Raw genomic sequence first — 16,235 nt, forward strand, 5'->3', positions numbered from 1 at the left:
ACGTGAACCATTCACTCAATCAGAGCCTGAAGTTTAACTAAATTATTCTGAGGATATGTAGAAATGTTTGTCAAAAAAAAAAATCAACTAAAAAACCTACACTACATGTTTACTTTTTACAGTCCAACAAAAAATGTACATGTAAGAAGAATACCACAAAACTATAGCTAGCTATAAATGGCAAATTGCACATACCTTAATTCCATTACTGTGAATCTACTATGATCTTATTTGTCATGGCATTCTCCTAACCGTGTTTGTGTCAGAACACTGCAGTCCATGTATGTCGGGTCTTGATGCAGGGAAGATTAGGGCTAAAAATCCAGAGTAGTTGCTGTAGCAGCAGGAAACAGCTCAGTATGGTCCTTATGCACAACATGCACAGGATGCACAGTACAGACTGGGCCTCTTCTATCAGAACAAATAAACTGCACCAAAAACTCAGCTAAGGCTGGGAATGTTTTCTTTTCCTTATGGACATTTGATCACTGGTCCCCCATGATGCAGGAGATCCAGGTCATTATAGATCTGAAAGTAAAACCTTTTTCTGGCTTCAAATGCCACTGAGCAACTTCTGTATGAGTGAATGAGACCTGGCCTTCAATGCTGTATCCAGTTCTCTTTATATGTGGTTGGGTCAAAAACCACAGGACTGTGATCCAGGAGACTGCTGTTTGTGTCCTGTACAAAAATAAAAGTCACTGTTGAGTAATGTTAAATTATGCAATGTGAGGTTATGTTATTACAAAATGCAACCATACTTAAACCTAACCTCAAACAGTGGGGCCGCTTATTTAAGAAATGCTCTGGTGGGGCATATTTGAATGTAAGAACACATGATGTAGGTGGCCATATGGGTTGATCTACTTTTTGAAACTACTTTTTGACACAGTGAGAAATTGTGGAAGATAAAAACAAAAGGCCTTGCAGACTATTTGTTCTGCTCTACAAAATGCTCTGGTGTTGACAACTCATTTAAGAGTTTTGAACTCATTTGAAAAAATGTATCCTGTAATACTACAGCTGAAAAATGAATTTTATCATGCTGATTATCAGCATATTTCATCTATACAATTCTTGTGTGAAAATAGCTGCATTATAGATTGGTACCACCACTTGAGGAAGTCACTCAATATAGAGGCAGACAGTTATTTCTGAAGAAGTTTTAAAGCTTTCCAGTATTACGGGATATTGGATTTAGTGGAAAGTAACAGAGAAGATTAGAGGAGGAAATCTACAAGAAACAGACCTTGACACAGACTCACACTGGCAAGCTGAGTGAACTAAACTGCCTCAACATCCTCACCGTCATCTCACAGTAATTTTCCTTGACTGATAATCAAACGCTGTGCTGGACAGCATACTGTAGCTTGGCTTGCGTCATTTGATCCCTTCGAATGGAGCTTGTGAGGTCGTAGTAGTTGAAGTCATGTTCAAGTGCAGTGTAAAAACACTGTTGCTTGGTGACCAACAGAAAAAGACAGTTTCATTGTTCTCTTTTAAAAAACGTTTTGTTTTTGTGCATGTATTTTTATTTCAAAGTTATTTTTAGTGACCTGACAACAAGGCAAAAAAAGTAAAACAAACAAAAAATGTTTTGTAGAACTGAAAAACGTTAGTCATGCTTAAGTAGCTATAAGCAGATACTGTATTGCATTATTGTGGGGGAAACAAATAAAGACTAAGAAGATATATGCTCACATCATGTTTTAATTATGTTGATTAAAATTTAACTGTTTTTGATTTCGCAAAGATGTCAAAGTATGGCCCAACTCTGCAGAACTTTCTACATATCGAGTCTGGAATAAAATTTCAGCTGGTCACTCAGATGGGCCGTGGATGATGCAGAGGGCAGATAAACGGCTGACAAGGATCGACTTGTGTAGAGCTGTGATATCAAGGGATGGATTCTTTAGGAGTTAGAAGGTGTGGCAGGGAGAGGAGGATATGGAGAGAGAAGGAGAGGAAGGGATAGGACAAGGACAGGAAGAGGTGCGGAGAGGAATGTGTTGGGGCTAGACAGACAAGAGGATATGGCCATACTGACTGCACTGTTTCTCCTTTCCCATAGGAAGGCAAACATTGCATGGAAGAGAACATCTAAAGCAGAAAGAGGCTGATGCACAGGACTGTTTGCTTGTGTTTTCTCACCAGTCATGCCACCACTTCATTTTTGCTCTTCATGTGGTTTCCTCTTTGAGTGCAAAGCCCTTCAAATGAACTGCTTAACTGATGCAAGCACTGCTTGATATTGGCAGCTTGCATTTGCACATGCAGAGAGTGACTCTTCCTTGCCAGATTAAAGACAGTGATCATAACATTACTGACTCAGGCACTGAAGATGAATTGCAGTGCTCAAATTGTAACACAGAGCATTGTCGCTAATCAGTACTTTTGGCCATGGGCATGTTGCTCTGGGCCTCTTGACAAACTTGCTCCAAAATGCAAGCAAAAAGAGATGGTTAAAGGTTGAAAAAAGAGAGATAGTGTGACTATCTCACTGTGATTAAAGTGTTTCCTGTTACCATGGCAAAATAAGTTTGACAAGTGTGACTGAAGTGTCATTCAACTACGATTACCCCTGAAGCAGGGGAATCGGAGATAGGCAGGGTCCGCAATAAGGAATCAGTCATGCATGAGTGGTAAAGAACAATCTGGTAAATCGTGTCTGTGAGGCTGGGGTATGAACATTGGCTGTGTGCAATCAGGAACAGGTGAACTGAGTTGCCTTGATGAGGTGGGCATGACTGATGCTGAGAAGTGGGAAACTAGGGTGAATGGCAAATGACTGAATTATAACTTTTGTGACTGGGTAGGCAAAAGTGAACAGGTGACCAGTAATGCAGAACTGTAAAATAATATGAAGTATTTGTCTAAAGTATCCATATTGTCTTATCTGACCACAACAACAACCTTGACCCAGCCTGTTTTAGTTGATTTAAACTTAACTGTCACTAGGAATGCAATTGTGTCTTTTTAACATATTCTTATCCCAAGTCGCCACATGTTGCTGCTTTGCGGGACTTCCACATCTACATATTACATTGTAGGTATTTTTCTGTGTCTGCTCTTTACGTGCCAGGATATTGCAACCATGATGTCAACAAATGCCCATGGTGGGCTGATGTGATTATGTATAGACACCAAAAGCACATGGCAATCAACGCCAGAACGTCAAAAAATGCACCAGCAGCCACAGATAGAAAGAATGCACATGGTAAGGTGTAGAAAAAAAACATCACATTCAGATGGGCTTTGTTGGAGCGTGCATCGCCCCTCCTGCCCACCTTATAGGCGCCCTTGCGCTCCTTATATTATGTCGTTATCACAGCGTTTCCACCTGACGCTGTTCTGTGGTGTATCATGCATACACAACCGCTTCTGTCCAGCCACGTTCTCAAATGATGCCGTCCATCGGCGTATTAGACTGACAAGGCAGGTGCTGTCCAGTAGTATATAATGACAATGTGACCAATTCTGTTCAACAGGGTTCTCAACTGATGCCGTCAAGGGGCATATCATGTGGATGACAAAGGTGCCTTTTGGCGACAGGATCGCACGCCGAAAGCATTTTGAAAGCGTCAATATTTTACAAGTTCAGAATGAGGATGGGCTGGTCTTTTTATTGCAGAGTGTTAATAAGATATATTAAAGCATATGAAAACATTATAGTGTACATTCACATTGTTGTTATGTTTTGCTGCTCAACTGCAGCATTATAGCCACCCAACAGCCAAAAACAGAAGTCTGTGGTTTATGTTGCTACACCAATGTATGAATGTGACACAGGGTGTTGCTTAAAAAGAGCCAAGAAATCCTGCCCTGAAAAAATAAAGGTTAAAAAGGGGGGCATGGGGTGCTGTCAAGCTTTCAGTTCACTGCAGACATGCGATATACACTAGAAGCCATTCCTCACTCTCTGATAGGCTACTGTCCGGCTCTGATGTCATGAGGGCTTGCTTATAAAAAAGGGTAACGGGCTCAGCTGCTTCAAAAGGACAAGTATGCTGGAGGGCTGAAAGAGTGTGTTTGTACATGTGCAGGAAGGGGAGAATGAGGCAGAGTGTGTGTGTGCGTGACCACACAAAACCAGACGTTCATAACTGAGCAGAAGAGGAAGAGAGACTAAAAGCTGCTGACAAACACATTATAATGATACTTTGTGTTGTGGATTTAAAGACGTTTGGATTATCAAGTCACTGGATTGTAAAGCACAGGACGGATCCTGGAGGTAGGTTTCTATGCTTCATGCATACAATGTGCATGTACATATAAATAAATATATGTGTGTGTGTGTGTGTGTGTGTGTGTGTGTGTGTAAAAAACAACTACTCATGATGACACCATGGGTATTTTAAGAGGCAGGTGTCAACTGGTACAAATATTTCATAACTGTTAAAGCATTAATAGGATTCAGTCTTTAAATTACATAGTAAGGGATCATCTCAATGTCATTAAACAATTGAAAAAAAATTCTAGAGTTATTGAACCATTTCATATAGTGTTTACACTCTAAAAGGCTAATTCTAACAATTGTGTTACAGTGGTTTCATTTGTATGTTAAATGAAATTATAACAGAGGTCTAATGTCAACTTTGAAGCCTTTCTACCATCTGCTTAGAGTCAATTCTGCGAATGCATTTACTGCACGTGTTGAAAGTCTTAAGTGTGAAATATTATATAAAATTATATGCTCATATTACATATTAAGTATCACCCTGATTCTCTTTCCTTTCCAAACAAAAAAAACGACTGAACCTGATTTGGCAGCTATAAGTCAGAGTGTGAGGGTGTTTCCACAGTCACTTAATCCAAACTAGCTTTCATCTTTAACATCTACGGTTTAGTTTATCATGACAGCAACATGTTTTATCGCTCAGCTGTTATTAGTGCATGTGTGCTTTTCACAAAGTTTACAAAGACATCCCTCTTTGCTCACAGTTTGGCCGACTTGTCATCAGTTTTTTCTACTAAGCACTGTCAGGCTGGGTGTTCTGTGTGCATGTGTCTTTTTGTGTTTACACATGCGTTTGTGCCAGTGTGTACCATGTACCATTGTGTGCATTTTTGTGTGTTTAAGTGCTCACTATAATTACCACCACTAAGCTATCTCTGCCCAAATATTGGGATATTTATGTCACAGTAAATCTTTTGTGTTTGGTTGTTGGCCTCAGAGAGCTGGTCATTTTTCTTTGTGTGTGTGTGTCTGTGTGTGTGTGTGTGTGTGTGTGTGTGTGTGTGTAGCTGTTTAAACAGAGGGAAGAGCAGGGCAAGTACAGCCTCTTTCGTAAACTTGATAATCTAGCCACCCAGATTATTGATCTGATCAATGGGGGCAGGGAACAGTTACGAGGCACCTCAGTGTGAGGAAATTGCGGTGTGAGCCTCAAACTCCATGGAGAAAACAACACACAGGCTGAACATTTTACAAACATGAATAAAAGATTAAATTATTCCTTCGGTTGTATGTAGCAATAGTGTTGGATTGTGTGCAGTGCATTATTACATGTCAGGAGAAAATTGTGCTGTGCTGTGCTTAATTCGTTACAACTGAAACAGCCTTCTAAGCATCAGTAATCAAAGATTGATTTTTAAAATGAGTCTGCAGTCAACTTCATCATTTGCCCTACACTGTGGCACGTCTGTATGCTCTAAATGGAAATGTGTTCAGCTGAAGTGATTCACAAAATGATGAAGAATTTTCACACAAACTGGCTGCTGTGGACAGACAACACAATGGACAGCAAACTAACTCCAATTATTAAGATGCTGTAATACGACAGTAATGTAATGACACTGCAAGGCTTTTACTGTGGGCAGCAAATTAATTCCACTTGTGAAATGATTGTCATAAAACAAATAATCTAGTCATGGTCCACCTTGGCATTTTGAAATGCATCCCAAAATTCAACACTTTGCTCATTGACCACGGGAGACCTGGGTAAACACTTGTGAATCAAAGCGTCTCTTTACAGCCGGCATTACCATGTGTTGTGAGTGTTTGGATTATGTTGGAATAAAGCCAACGTACATATGAATCCAGGTGTGCATGCACACAGAAGATCCAGTTAAGCAAACAACCTCTGGAGGTAGTCAGAGGTGCATTAAAAAACATAGACCATACACGCTGTTCCCATTTCTAAGAGCGACAAAAAATAAATACACTGCCAATTTTTAAACAAATAGAACACATTTCATACAATAAATAAGATGAACAGTCAGAATAGTAACTGGTCACCTGGTTACTATTACAGGTGTCTGAGTTACAGCATTGCTGTAAAAGTGTCATTATGTAAGGGATAATGCCAGATGAAGAGTCAGTTATCATGAATTGATAAAAAACAAGAAGGTCCGAACTGGTTGTCTAAAGGGCATTATCCCTCTTTTGTCACTTTCTAGTCCGCTAAACTCATATAACACTTTTACTCATTTATCTGATACAAGGCTATTTGTCCATCATTAGGAATTAATGGACACATTGCAACTTATCAGAGTTGAGTATTAACCCAGACCATGCACTTATAACCCAGGAAGTTAAATACATTTTTCCTAATGTAAACCTAATAACAAAGTTTGTATGAAGCGGTGCTTCAGGTAAGTCATTCTGTTCTGCTATACACACTGTTTATATGTATATATTCTTGTCACTGCAATATATGGGTCTCCATGCACCAATAGCAGTAGCTTATGTATGATTTCACAAGCCCTAACACTTTCCAAGGCAAGCATCCATCTCCCCAGTGAACATCTAAAAGCTTTGCATATGCTTACAGAATTCAAATGTAAACAGGAACCTTTCTGCATGCCATCTATCCTTTTATAAAACAGGCCATTGACTGAAAGACGGACGTAAGTGGTGAGCTGGATATGAAAAACTTAGATAAGATTACATTACATCATAGCAGGGCACAAGCTGATATCAGCTACATGCTAACACGGGGAGAGAGCAGTGTGAGAACTATACCAAGGATTTCAGGGGAACCTTCTTTTTTGCATGGGGTATAAAGAAACATTCATAGCTGTAAGCATGTAGGTCAACTTGCTTTATGTCATCATTTAATAATCCGTTGACCACATCGTAGCTCCACATGGGGATGAAAAACCGCATATCACATTATGATACAATACAGCCAACTAAAGCTGGGCACAGTATACTCTGCAGAGTGACGCTCTATAGTTTATCAGTACAAATAAGATAGATAGGTCAAATTGTAAAATGGTCTTAAAATGCACAACTGTATGAATATTAAATCATAACAGCTGCCTACAGGGGTTCAAGTCCTCATGTCCAGATGAGTACAATATTTCTTATCAACAAATTGTACATCAATAATAGGCTAATTTAAGGCATTATCCACAATGAAGAAGATACAGAAACATAAAAATGCATGGCAAAAATAGATTGCTATCAGTATTTTAGTTTAGTTTAATTGTGTTGTGGTTCCCCTGTAGTTCCCACCCTCGGTGAAAGACTCAGAGGCATGCACACCACTGAACCTGATGCACTCATGTTAAGGGGAGGGACAAATAACTTCCTCTGTGAAAAAGCACATATGTTTGTACCTCACCTCAGTAAGAAAAGAAAGTCATTAGCTGACTCATGACCAACTGAAAACACTGCACCAAGTTAGATGCAGTTGGGCATGTTCTTCAGCAAAAAGAATTATTTCTTGATATCCAAACAGTCTGTTTAGATCCATATTACATGTGCTTTTTAAGGAGATGCAATGAAGTGTTTTAAATGTATTTTAGGGATGTACCACACAGGTACAAATATGTGGTAGAAAGGTAGAAATATGTGATTGATTTAAAATCACTTATGGTGTAAAGAAAGACTTGAAACCTGAACTTCTCCCCACCTTCACCTGAGCTCTCTCGTGCTGTCTTTCTCCATTAAAAATAAAGCTGTGTTGTTCTGTGTGTTCTGACTGTAGATCATGGAAAATGTCTCAGCACTGACTAACCATTCACAACTCAGCAACTCCTCCATGACCTCTGATTCGTTGAAGACACCTCCAGAGTTCAGTGATGTAGAACTTGTGCTGCTCGGCGTTGCAATGGCTATCCTGGTTCTGGCCATAGTTTTTGGTAAATTCCGATTAATTTTATATTTTATTTAATCGATATTTATCAGATTAACTGTGTGGAGGATCAAAACTGAAATATTGTTTTCTTCTGGTCAGGTAATGTGCTGGTGATTACAGCCATCCTGCGGTTCCAGCAGCTCCAGACTGTCACCAATCTCTTCATAGCCTCACTGGCTGTTGCGGACCTCATCATGGGTTTGGTTGTGGTCCCCTTTGGCTGCAGCCCCATTCTGCTGGGAGTCTGGCAGTTTGGAAACTTCATGTGTGAATTCTGGACAGCAACTGACGTGCTGTGTGTGACAGCCAGCATTGACACCTTGTGTGTGATTGCTCTTGACCGCTACCTTGCCATCACCTCCCCGCTCCGCTACCCAACGCTACTGACCAGGTATGATCAAGACATTTTGGTTTGGTTTTGCGGGGGTTGAACAAGTATTTAGGTTTAGTTACTTTAAATCACAACCAATTCTTATTAAATACTCACCAATACAAAGCAATCCAAAGTGATGCTGCTGCTGCACACCTCTCTACATGTTCAAACTTTTTGGCATTTATCTAGTCAACCCAACACTGTCAAAAGGCAAAATCTGTTGTGACATCACTTTTTGAGGTCTGGCTGTGTTTGGAACATGCTGGAAAATTTGAATCCATACAGTACCATAGTTTCACCCACATGATGTAGACTGTGGGTATTAGCCTGTCACTGGCCGCCTATTTTTCGACAGTAACATGTTTCTTGCATGTTACTGTTTTTAAAATCACATCGCTATGTGAAACTACTTTTGCATAGTCAGATCTATGGCTGCAGTTTCTCTCAGCTAACATCCTGGTCTCAGCACTGCCCAAGACGATTGTGATTGGCTTAAAGAAATACAAACAAGACTGACAAGATAAGTCAGGCTATACAAGGATAGTTTTACACCGCAACAGGGATTTCGAAATAGTTACCATCTGCAGTACAAAAGTACCTTTCTGCTTGATAAGTTGACATGGTTCTTGCCATCTTCCTGCAGTTTTGGTCCCATAAAGTATTGGTCCCAAAGTAGTATTTGGAAAGGACCTGCTCCAGCGCTGGCCCCTTGCTATTAAACATACAACTTAAAGGCAAACTGCACTGATTTTTACACCCCAAAGTATGTTTACAGATCTTTGGGAGTACTACTGTATCTAAGAAGAAAGTTCCATTAAACCTCTTGTGACTCCAGAGGGAAATGCACAAAATCTGACAAACTGCCCAAGTGATATTACTTGAGTCTGCATGGGTTTGAAAATGAAAAAATGTTTACATTATTCTTCACCTGTGTGCACTCTCGTCTCCTGCTGCTGACCAGGGGTCGGGCCTTTGCTGTGGTCCTAGGGGTTTGGGTGGTGGCCTCCCTCATTTCCTTCCTGCCTATACATCTGAAGCTGTGGGTGTCGAAAGATAAGGAAGCTATCCGGTGCTTGAATGATGAGTACTGCTGTGACTTCAACACCAATGCAGCGTACGCGGTGTCCTCCTCAATTGTGTCCTTCTACCTGCCGCTGGTGGTGATGATTTTCCTGTACGCCCGGGTCTTCCAGGAGGCCCAGAAACAGCTGGAGAAGATCCGAGGGAGAGAGAGGCGCTTCTGTAACTTGCATAACACTGCACAGCTGACTTATCCGGATGATAGTCCAGCAATGAATAAACTCAGGGCAGGAAGAGAGGTGGGAGAACAAGCAGAAGAGGACAGACTAAACATGCAAAAAATAGGAGATATAGACACTGGCAACGAGGAAAAGTTAGGAGAGAGCAGAGCAAGGACAGAAAAAGGGGAAGGGAAACACTCTGCCACAAAGCGTCTTAAATTCTGTCTGAAGGAGCACAAGGCTGTGAAAACTCTGGGGATCATCATGGGAACCTTCACTATGTGTTGGTTACCATTCTTCATCCTCAACATCCTCACGAACTTTTTCAACTGTGGTGAAAGTAAGCTGCTCTTCAGACTCCTCAACTGGCTGGGATACTCCAACTCAGCCTTCAACCCGCTCATCTACTGCCGCAGCCCTGACTTTAGGCACGCCTTTCAGGAGATTCTCTGTTTGAGGGGCAAAGGGGGAAGCTGGAGAGGGAGGAGAGGATGGGGATGGTGCAGGGAGAGAGATTGCTACTCCAAGTCCCCAGGTAGGACGAACAGAAAGTCAGACATGAATGGTGTCAAGGGGCTGGACGTTCAGCAGAGGTCAGGGTGGAAGGGCAGTTTGAAGAGCTCTATTCAAGCGAGCTCACAAACTCTAGCTCTTCAGATATCTTGCCATGAGCAGGTTTTAGAAGTTGCTCCTGGTTCCCTGTCAAACTGGCAGGCCAACAGTTCTGCAAATGGGAGCTGCAAGGAAAACCTGGCTTCTATTGCTTGACCAATTAAGATATTAGACTTTACATTTTGTGTGCATGACCGTGCTGTGAATATCAATTTTGATGAAGCTCAGAATGTTTGTTTTGGGTTGAGACTTAAGCTTGTAGTTCTGTTAGTTAATATTCATTTTATTTCAGTAACTGATGTTTCACTTGTGAACAGAGGTCTGACTTAAACCTTTAAAGGTCCAGAGTGTTGGATTTAGGCAGATATATTGGCAGACATAATGTATAATATCCCAACATATCCTCATTAAATGGTTTGTATGATACCCTGTGAAAATGCACACACGTTTGTATGATGTCATACGTACTAGAGCCCCATGAATGACATTACGTCCCTAATGTACAGTTATGTAATTAACTTAAAGCTATTGAGGTTAGGTGTAGGCAAGTAAAGGTACTGTTGTTAGGTTTAGGAAAAGAAACATGGAAAGGATGTACTTTAAAATGTCTCAATAATTCAAACTTCACCTGATTCCAAACACGCCACTCCAGTGAAAATTCTCCTTTTTTTTGTCTGCTGCCTTGTTTACTCCTGTCAGCGCATTGGTCATGTGATCACAGCTTTTCATAATTTGTGGGATATGTAAAAATGTGGTTACATTACTTTTCATAGCAAAACATAAAAGCAGTTTATGAGAACAGTTTGAACAGTGAAAACTACGTTTTCATTAGTGTATAATCACCTTAAACTATGAACTGTTGTGTTTCTATTACCTTAGTATAGGCTGCTTATATCTACATATGGAGTGACTGCTCTTCCACAGAGTCCGCTGTGTTCTTTCTAAAGCAGCCCAGATCACACAAACTGAACAGGGGCTGTGTCAGAATGTGACATTTTTTTAGTATGTCTAAAACCTTAGTATGCATCTATTAGTATGTGAATTTGCCTACTATAGTCCTGCAAACACTGAAGAATACGCTAACATAAATGTCCCACACTGCAATGTGGTATAGGACAATATTCATAACTGACGCTTCACTTTAGTGTGAGTATGTAAGAAATGTAAGACTTTACTTTTTAAATCATTAGTTGGCACAGGTTCCAACCGGCAAGAAGGATCTCAAAAAGTATGTTGAACAATAGTAGGCATATCGAATGTGTAATTCAATAATAATAATAGTTCGCCTTCACACTTGGCAATTGGGAGAAGTTTTAGTTTTGCATCCTCACCGCGATATGCCACTTAAGTCTACACACTGGACCTTTAAGTGAATTTTCAAGACATTGTAAGATTACAATGTATTACAGCGGGCACAATAACGCTGAATTACTGGTGCAACACTCACAACTGCCCAATGCATAAATGAAAAAATGTGCAGCCTCAAAACTAATGATAATCAGACCAGGAAAACTGCATATGCAGATTGTTTTCAAATATTATGAGCTTCACCAAGCTGGTACCTACAGCAGGGCTATTGGGAAGATGTTTCTGTTATTTTATCCACACTCCTGTTTATGCTAGATGGATAACAGAAAGGTGATGGACTGCATATGAATTACTTGCTACTGAAAACAGGTAAAATAGGAGTGAAATATTGACGGACAGTTCTGCTGTTACATGTGGAAAGGTTTTAATGACGCTCAGTGATGAAGTTCCAAAGTGCACCTTTACTGAAGCAGTCATATAGGAAAATCAAAGACTTTCTGTTGCTTTGAAATGTAGAAAAATGAGCCACTAGCAAGAAAGTTGATGGTTCAGATTTATTATTATTCATATTGTCAGGTTTGGAAGAGATTATTGGAATTCCTAATGATAAACCTTACGAGAAATCAGACGAAACAACCTTTTGTTTTCTGTTCGTAACTGGTTGATTATTTCGTTATCTCAAGCTTATTTACTTTAGTTGGCAAAATAATTAACTTGTGATCTTGAGATAATGATGTTAAAAAGCAAATGTGAGCAAGGCCATTCTCGGCTTCCATAGAAATCTTTTATGTGAACTGACCAAAATCCTACTCAAACATCAGAAACAAATGTTGGCAGTCAATGTTTCTGCAAACACTTAATGCACTACATTAACACATTATCATAGGAGATATGTTTGAAGTTTGCATTTCAATAATGCTATGGTTATTGTGTGGTTAGGGGGCACAATCCCAGCAGGAAAAGCAACTATGTCTCAGTAAAAAAATGGCGGCTTTTTGTGATACTATACCCTGCCACCAATTCGCTACAAAACATCCACGTTTGGAACCTAAAAACCAGTTGAAACACACAGACGGGTCGCTACAAAACACTTGCGACTGGAGTCTAAAAACAGAGTAATGGACTGTAAAATACAACTGGCTTTATTGTTTGTCTCAAACAATAATCTGCAGTAGCCTAGTCTACAGTTTGAAAAATGCGTATGTAATGTTTTTGTGGTTTGCAGAAACTTATAATGCCAACATTTCCTGGTGCTTAAAAATGTTATATATTGGGCAGATAATTGTTTTTTATTGTAAGATCCCATAATTCATAATCGGAATATGAAATAAAGGTTTTATGGGCCTTTAAGTGAATTTTAAAAACCATTTAGACATAATCTTGTGAACCTTCTTAAGTCCAAAACACACAGAAACAATATGATACACATCATAATGATCATTATCATCTTCTACATAAACCCACAAGGCAGGGAGCACAGGCAGGCATTGAGCAACCTCCGTGAAGCAGCGATTCAAAAATATGTTTTGTTTGCCCTCTGGCTAAAAGTCTTATTTGAAACAGAGGGACTCATTTGAGGCTCACTTATTATAACCTCCTCAGATTTTTGTTTTTCATTCCTTCCTGATAAACCTCACAGCTGGTCCAAAATCATTAACTGGTGTATATTTGTCTATGAGATAAACATCTAAGACACAAACTTGTGACTATCAAAACTTTCTCTTCTTGTGTTCGCTTTCTTTCCACGTCTTCACTCGAAATATGTTCCCTCTCTCTGTCTATCCAAACATCAGCATCTACCCACTCGTTGCTTTTATCCTGTCGGCTTTCGCTCTCTGTTATAGTATGAACATTGGAATTTGTCAAGCAGAGCTGGGGAGACCGTTTTCATGAAGCGGGATCTCTTTTCATAACATTGTCTGCCACACTCACTGTAAAAACTGAGCAGGCAGATTACACATATTTTAAGTGTTTACTTTTAACATGACATATTAAGTGTGTTTGGATTAGTCGACGATGATAAAGTAGCTCACATACAGTGGAATCAGATTGCATTATTATACACCAAGTGGACAAATTACATTTTGAAAATAATCTCCCCAGCCCTGCTTTTATGTGTAAGGATAAATATTTTTGTGTGTAAAATGGCCCCTGAACAAGGTATTGAAGGTCAGTGTCCCTTGTGTTAAGTGAAAATCTGCATGTGTGTTTGTGTTTCTGTATGTATGTATAGTTGTGATATGATAGGTAACCATTTGTGCATCTCAAAGCTCGAAACATGCCATTTTATACCATGTAATTTACTATAATGTATATTAGACTTTGATTAAGTAACAGTTGGAAAATAATGTACTTTTTAATTCAATAATTTAATGCATTTTAATGTATAGGGTTTAGATTTTGTATTGGATATTGGAAGAGATTGAATATAATATAAGAAAGTATGTTTTCTTTAGTGTATAATCACCCGAAAATAAGGATGAGCCATTACATAGGGAGGGCGTCCTCATCCACGGAGATTGCCATATTACACCGGCATGTTTCTATAGTAGCCCAAAATGGACAAACCCAACACTGGCTCTGGATAGGGCAATTATGTCTTTGTATTGGCTACCATAGTAGGCAGCCCCTCTGCAATGAGAGAATTGGGAAAATGCAGTTTTTTTAAAAGGTGAAAATGTAAAAACAGCTTTATTCACAGTTTTTTATTGATTTAAATAACCGGATCTATTTCTTTTGGAGCGGAAGAGACCTCTGCTGATAATTCAGCTTCCGATAAAAACCTCCTGAACTTCTGGGTCGCAAGTCAGTAAAGAATAACGGAGAGCGCACATAAGCAGGTGCTAGGCTAGTGGCTCATCTCCGACATGCTGAACCATGTCACTGATTTTTAAAAAATCGAGAATCACTGATTTTGTAAAGCAAAATTGTTTTAATTCAGTGAATTTACTGGTTTAAATCAGTAGTCCCCAGCTGGTCTAGCCATGGGGTCCAGAGTTTGTCCTTAGACATTATTCCAAGGTCCACACATAAGTTAAGTTACCACATATTCAAATTTATATTACAAAATGTATACAATACCTGGGCTTACAACACAATGAAATATGAAAATATATCTCAATAACAGTGCTTTACACATAAAAAATAAATAGCACTGCAACCAAAGAAATCCATATTATTGCCTCAAGATCAGTGACATAAAAACACTGCGCAGAAAAAGCATGTCTATAGGCCAAATAATACCAAGAACAGAGAAATAAAATAGTAGCTATCTGAAAAGCAATTCAAAATAAAAGCCCTGTGTCAGAAATTCAAAAACTGTGCTTTTTTAAAACTTGACATGTTCAGGAGGCACTTGCGGTCCTTTCAGATTAGACCCGTGACCAACTTTTGGACCACGACCCACTGGTTGGGAACTACTTGTTTAAATCACTTTTGAGGGGAGGAGACCTCTGTGGATAATTTGGCTCTCCGTTAAAACCTCCTGAACACTGACGGAATTCGATTTGCAGTCCTTACTGCAAGATGCCACTAAATCCCCCTAAATCTTACACACTATTCCTTTAATGTGTGTTTTGTATCATGTCTGTTACTACATGTGGAGTTTAAGCAGCACTGAAACACAAGTCTACTCTCAAAACGACTCATTTTATATTACATGTTTGTGTCTGTCCAAGACTAAACTTGCTTTGCTGAAACAGGAAGTTTTATGGTGTGTAGCTTTTAACCAGAGGGGCAGATTCTATTTTCTACCTCTATCAGACTCATATGAATGTCATCTCATCTCTGTAAATATTTATTCATACACTGTTGGATATTGTTTTGAGTAAAATAATTAAGTTTGACATGGTGTTGTTTGAATCTGTTGCTATATGTGTTGGTTTGTGATCACAAGAGGAAAGTCATGAGAGATAAGGAAAAAGAGGAAGATGTGCTTAACATAATAGCCAAATGAGGTTAAAATTAGCAGTATAAGTTTGCATTTTCATAACATACAGATGGAATTTGGGGTTATTTGGGGCAAAGAACACAATCATTTTGCTAACTTTGTGATATGTTGTCAATAAAATCATATTTTCGTATTCTTCAGTTGAAATTTACCAGTAAATCCAAGTGTTTTGATGCCATTTGCAGACATGGTCCTTGAAAGAAAACAGCAGTGCAGACGGTTAGATTGGATTCTAATCTAATTCCTGCTTTATACAGTGCCAACACCTGTGTTGCAATTTTTTCATCAGAGCATTGGCATTCAATGACTGAAATTATGATGTTTAAGACACCAGCTGGGTTAAAGAAAACAGACATGCATGCTGTTGACCAAGTAAAGCATGAGTCCAAAAATCTAATCTGATTCTCATTAAGCATGTTAGAAATTACCATACCACAAAAACTGTTCCTCAAAAGGCTCTTTGTCAACAAATAAAATGTGATCAGGAAATCTGATTCTATTTGCACTGCAACTTTAACCTTTTTAACTAAGCCCGTAAGACAGAGGCTTTTTGTACTTATTCAGTCATCCAAGTTATTCAGCTTGCATTCAAGTTATAGTGTGTGTGTGTGTGTGTGTGTGTGTGTGTGTGTGTGTGTGCGCGCACGTGCGTGTGTGGCAAGACATAC

The 16,235-nt window shown here is 39.3% G+C and overlaps 1 protein-coding gene across 1 annotated transcript; it reads left to right on the forward strand.

Moving 5' to 3' along the window:
• The first annotated feature begins 4,012 nt into the window (after positions 1-4,012).
• On the forward strand, positions 4,013-15,463 carry LOC121952477 (beta-2 adrenergic receptor-like). Its single transcript, XM_042499191.1, has 4 exons — positions 4,013-4,231; positions 7,935-8,088; positions 8,184-8,475; positions 9,419-15,463. The coding sequence occupies exons 2-4, from the start codon at positions 7,938-7,940 to the stop codon at positions 10,464-10,466; spliced, it is 1,491 nt and encodes a 496-aa protein (XP_042355125.1). The 5' UTR covers positions 4,013-4,231; positions 7,935-7,937; the 3' UTR covers positions 10,467-15,463.
• The last annotated feature ends 772 nt before the right edge of the window (positions 15,464-16,235 follow it).

This window comes from Plectropomus leopardus, chromosome 13 (assembly GCF_008729295.1).
Source record: "Plectropomus leopardus isolate mb chromosome 13, YSFRI_Pleo_2.0, whole genome shotgun sequence".
Taxonomy (NCBI): Eukaryota; Metazoa; Chordata; class Actinopteri; order Perciformes; family Serranidae; genus Plectropomus; species Plectropomus leopardus.

Bases quoted from the DNA above. Each gene is read 5' to 3' on its own strand.
- LOC121952477 (XM_042499191.1), top strand. From the start codon at position 7,938: ATGGAAAATGTCTCAGCACTGACTAACCATTCACAACTCAGCAACTCC. The intron at 8,089-8,183 runs GTAAATTCCGAT...TCTTCTGGTCAG, and splicing joins GGTTCTGGCCATAGTTTTTG to GTAATGTGCTGGTGATTACA. The intron at 8,476-9,418 runs GTATGATCAAGA...GCTGCTGACCAG, and splicing joins TACCCAACGCTACTGACCAG to GGGTCGGGCCTTTGCTGTGG.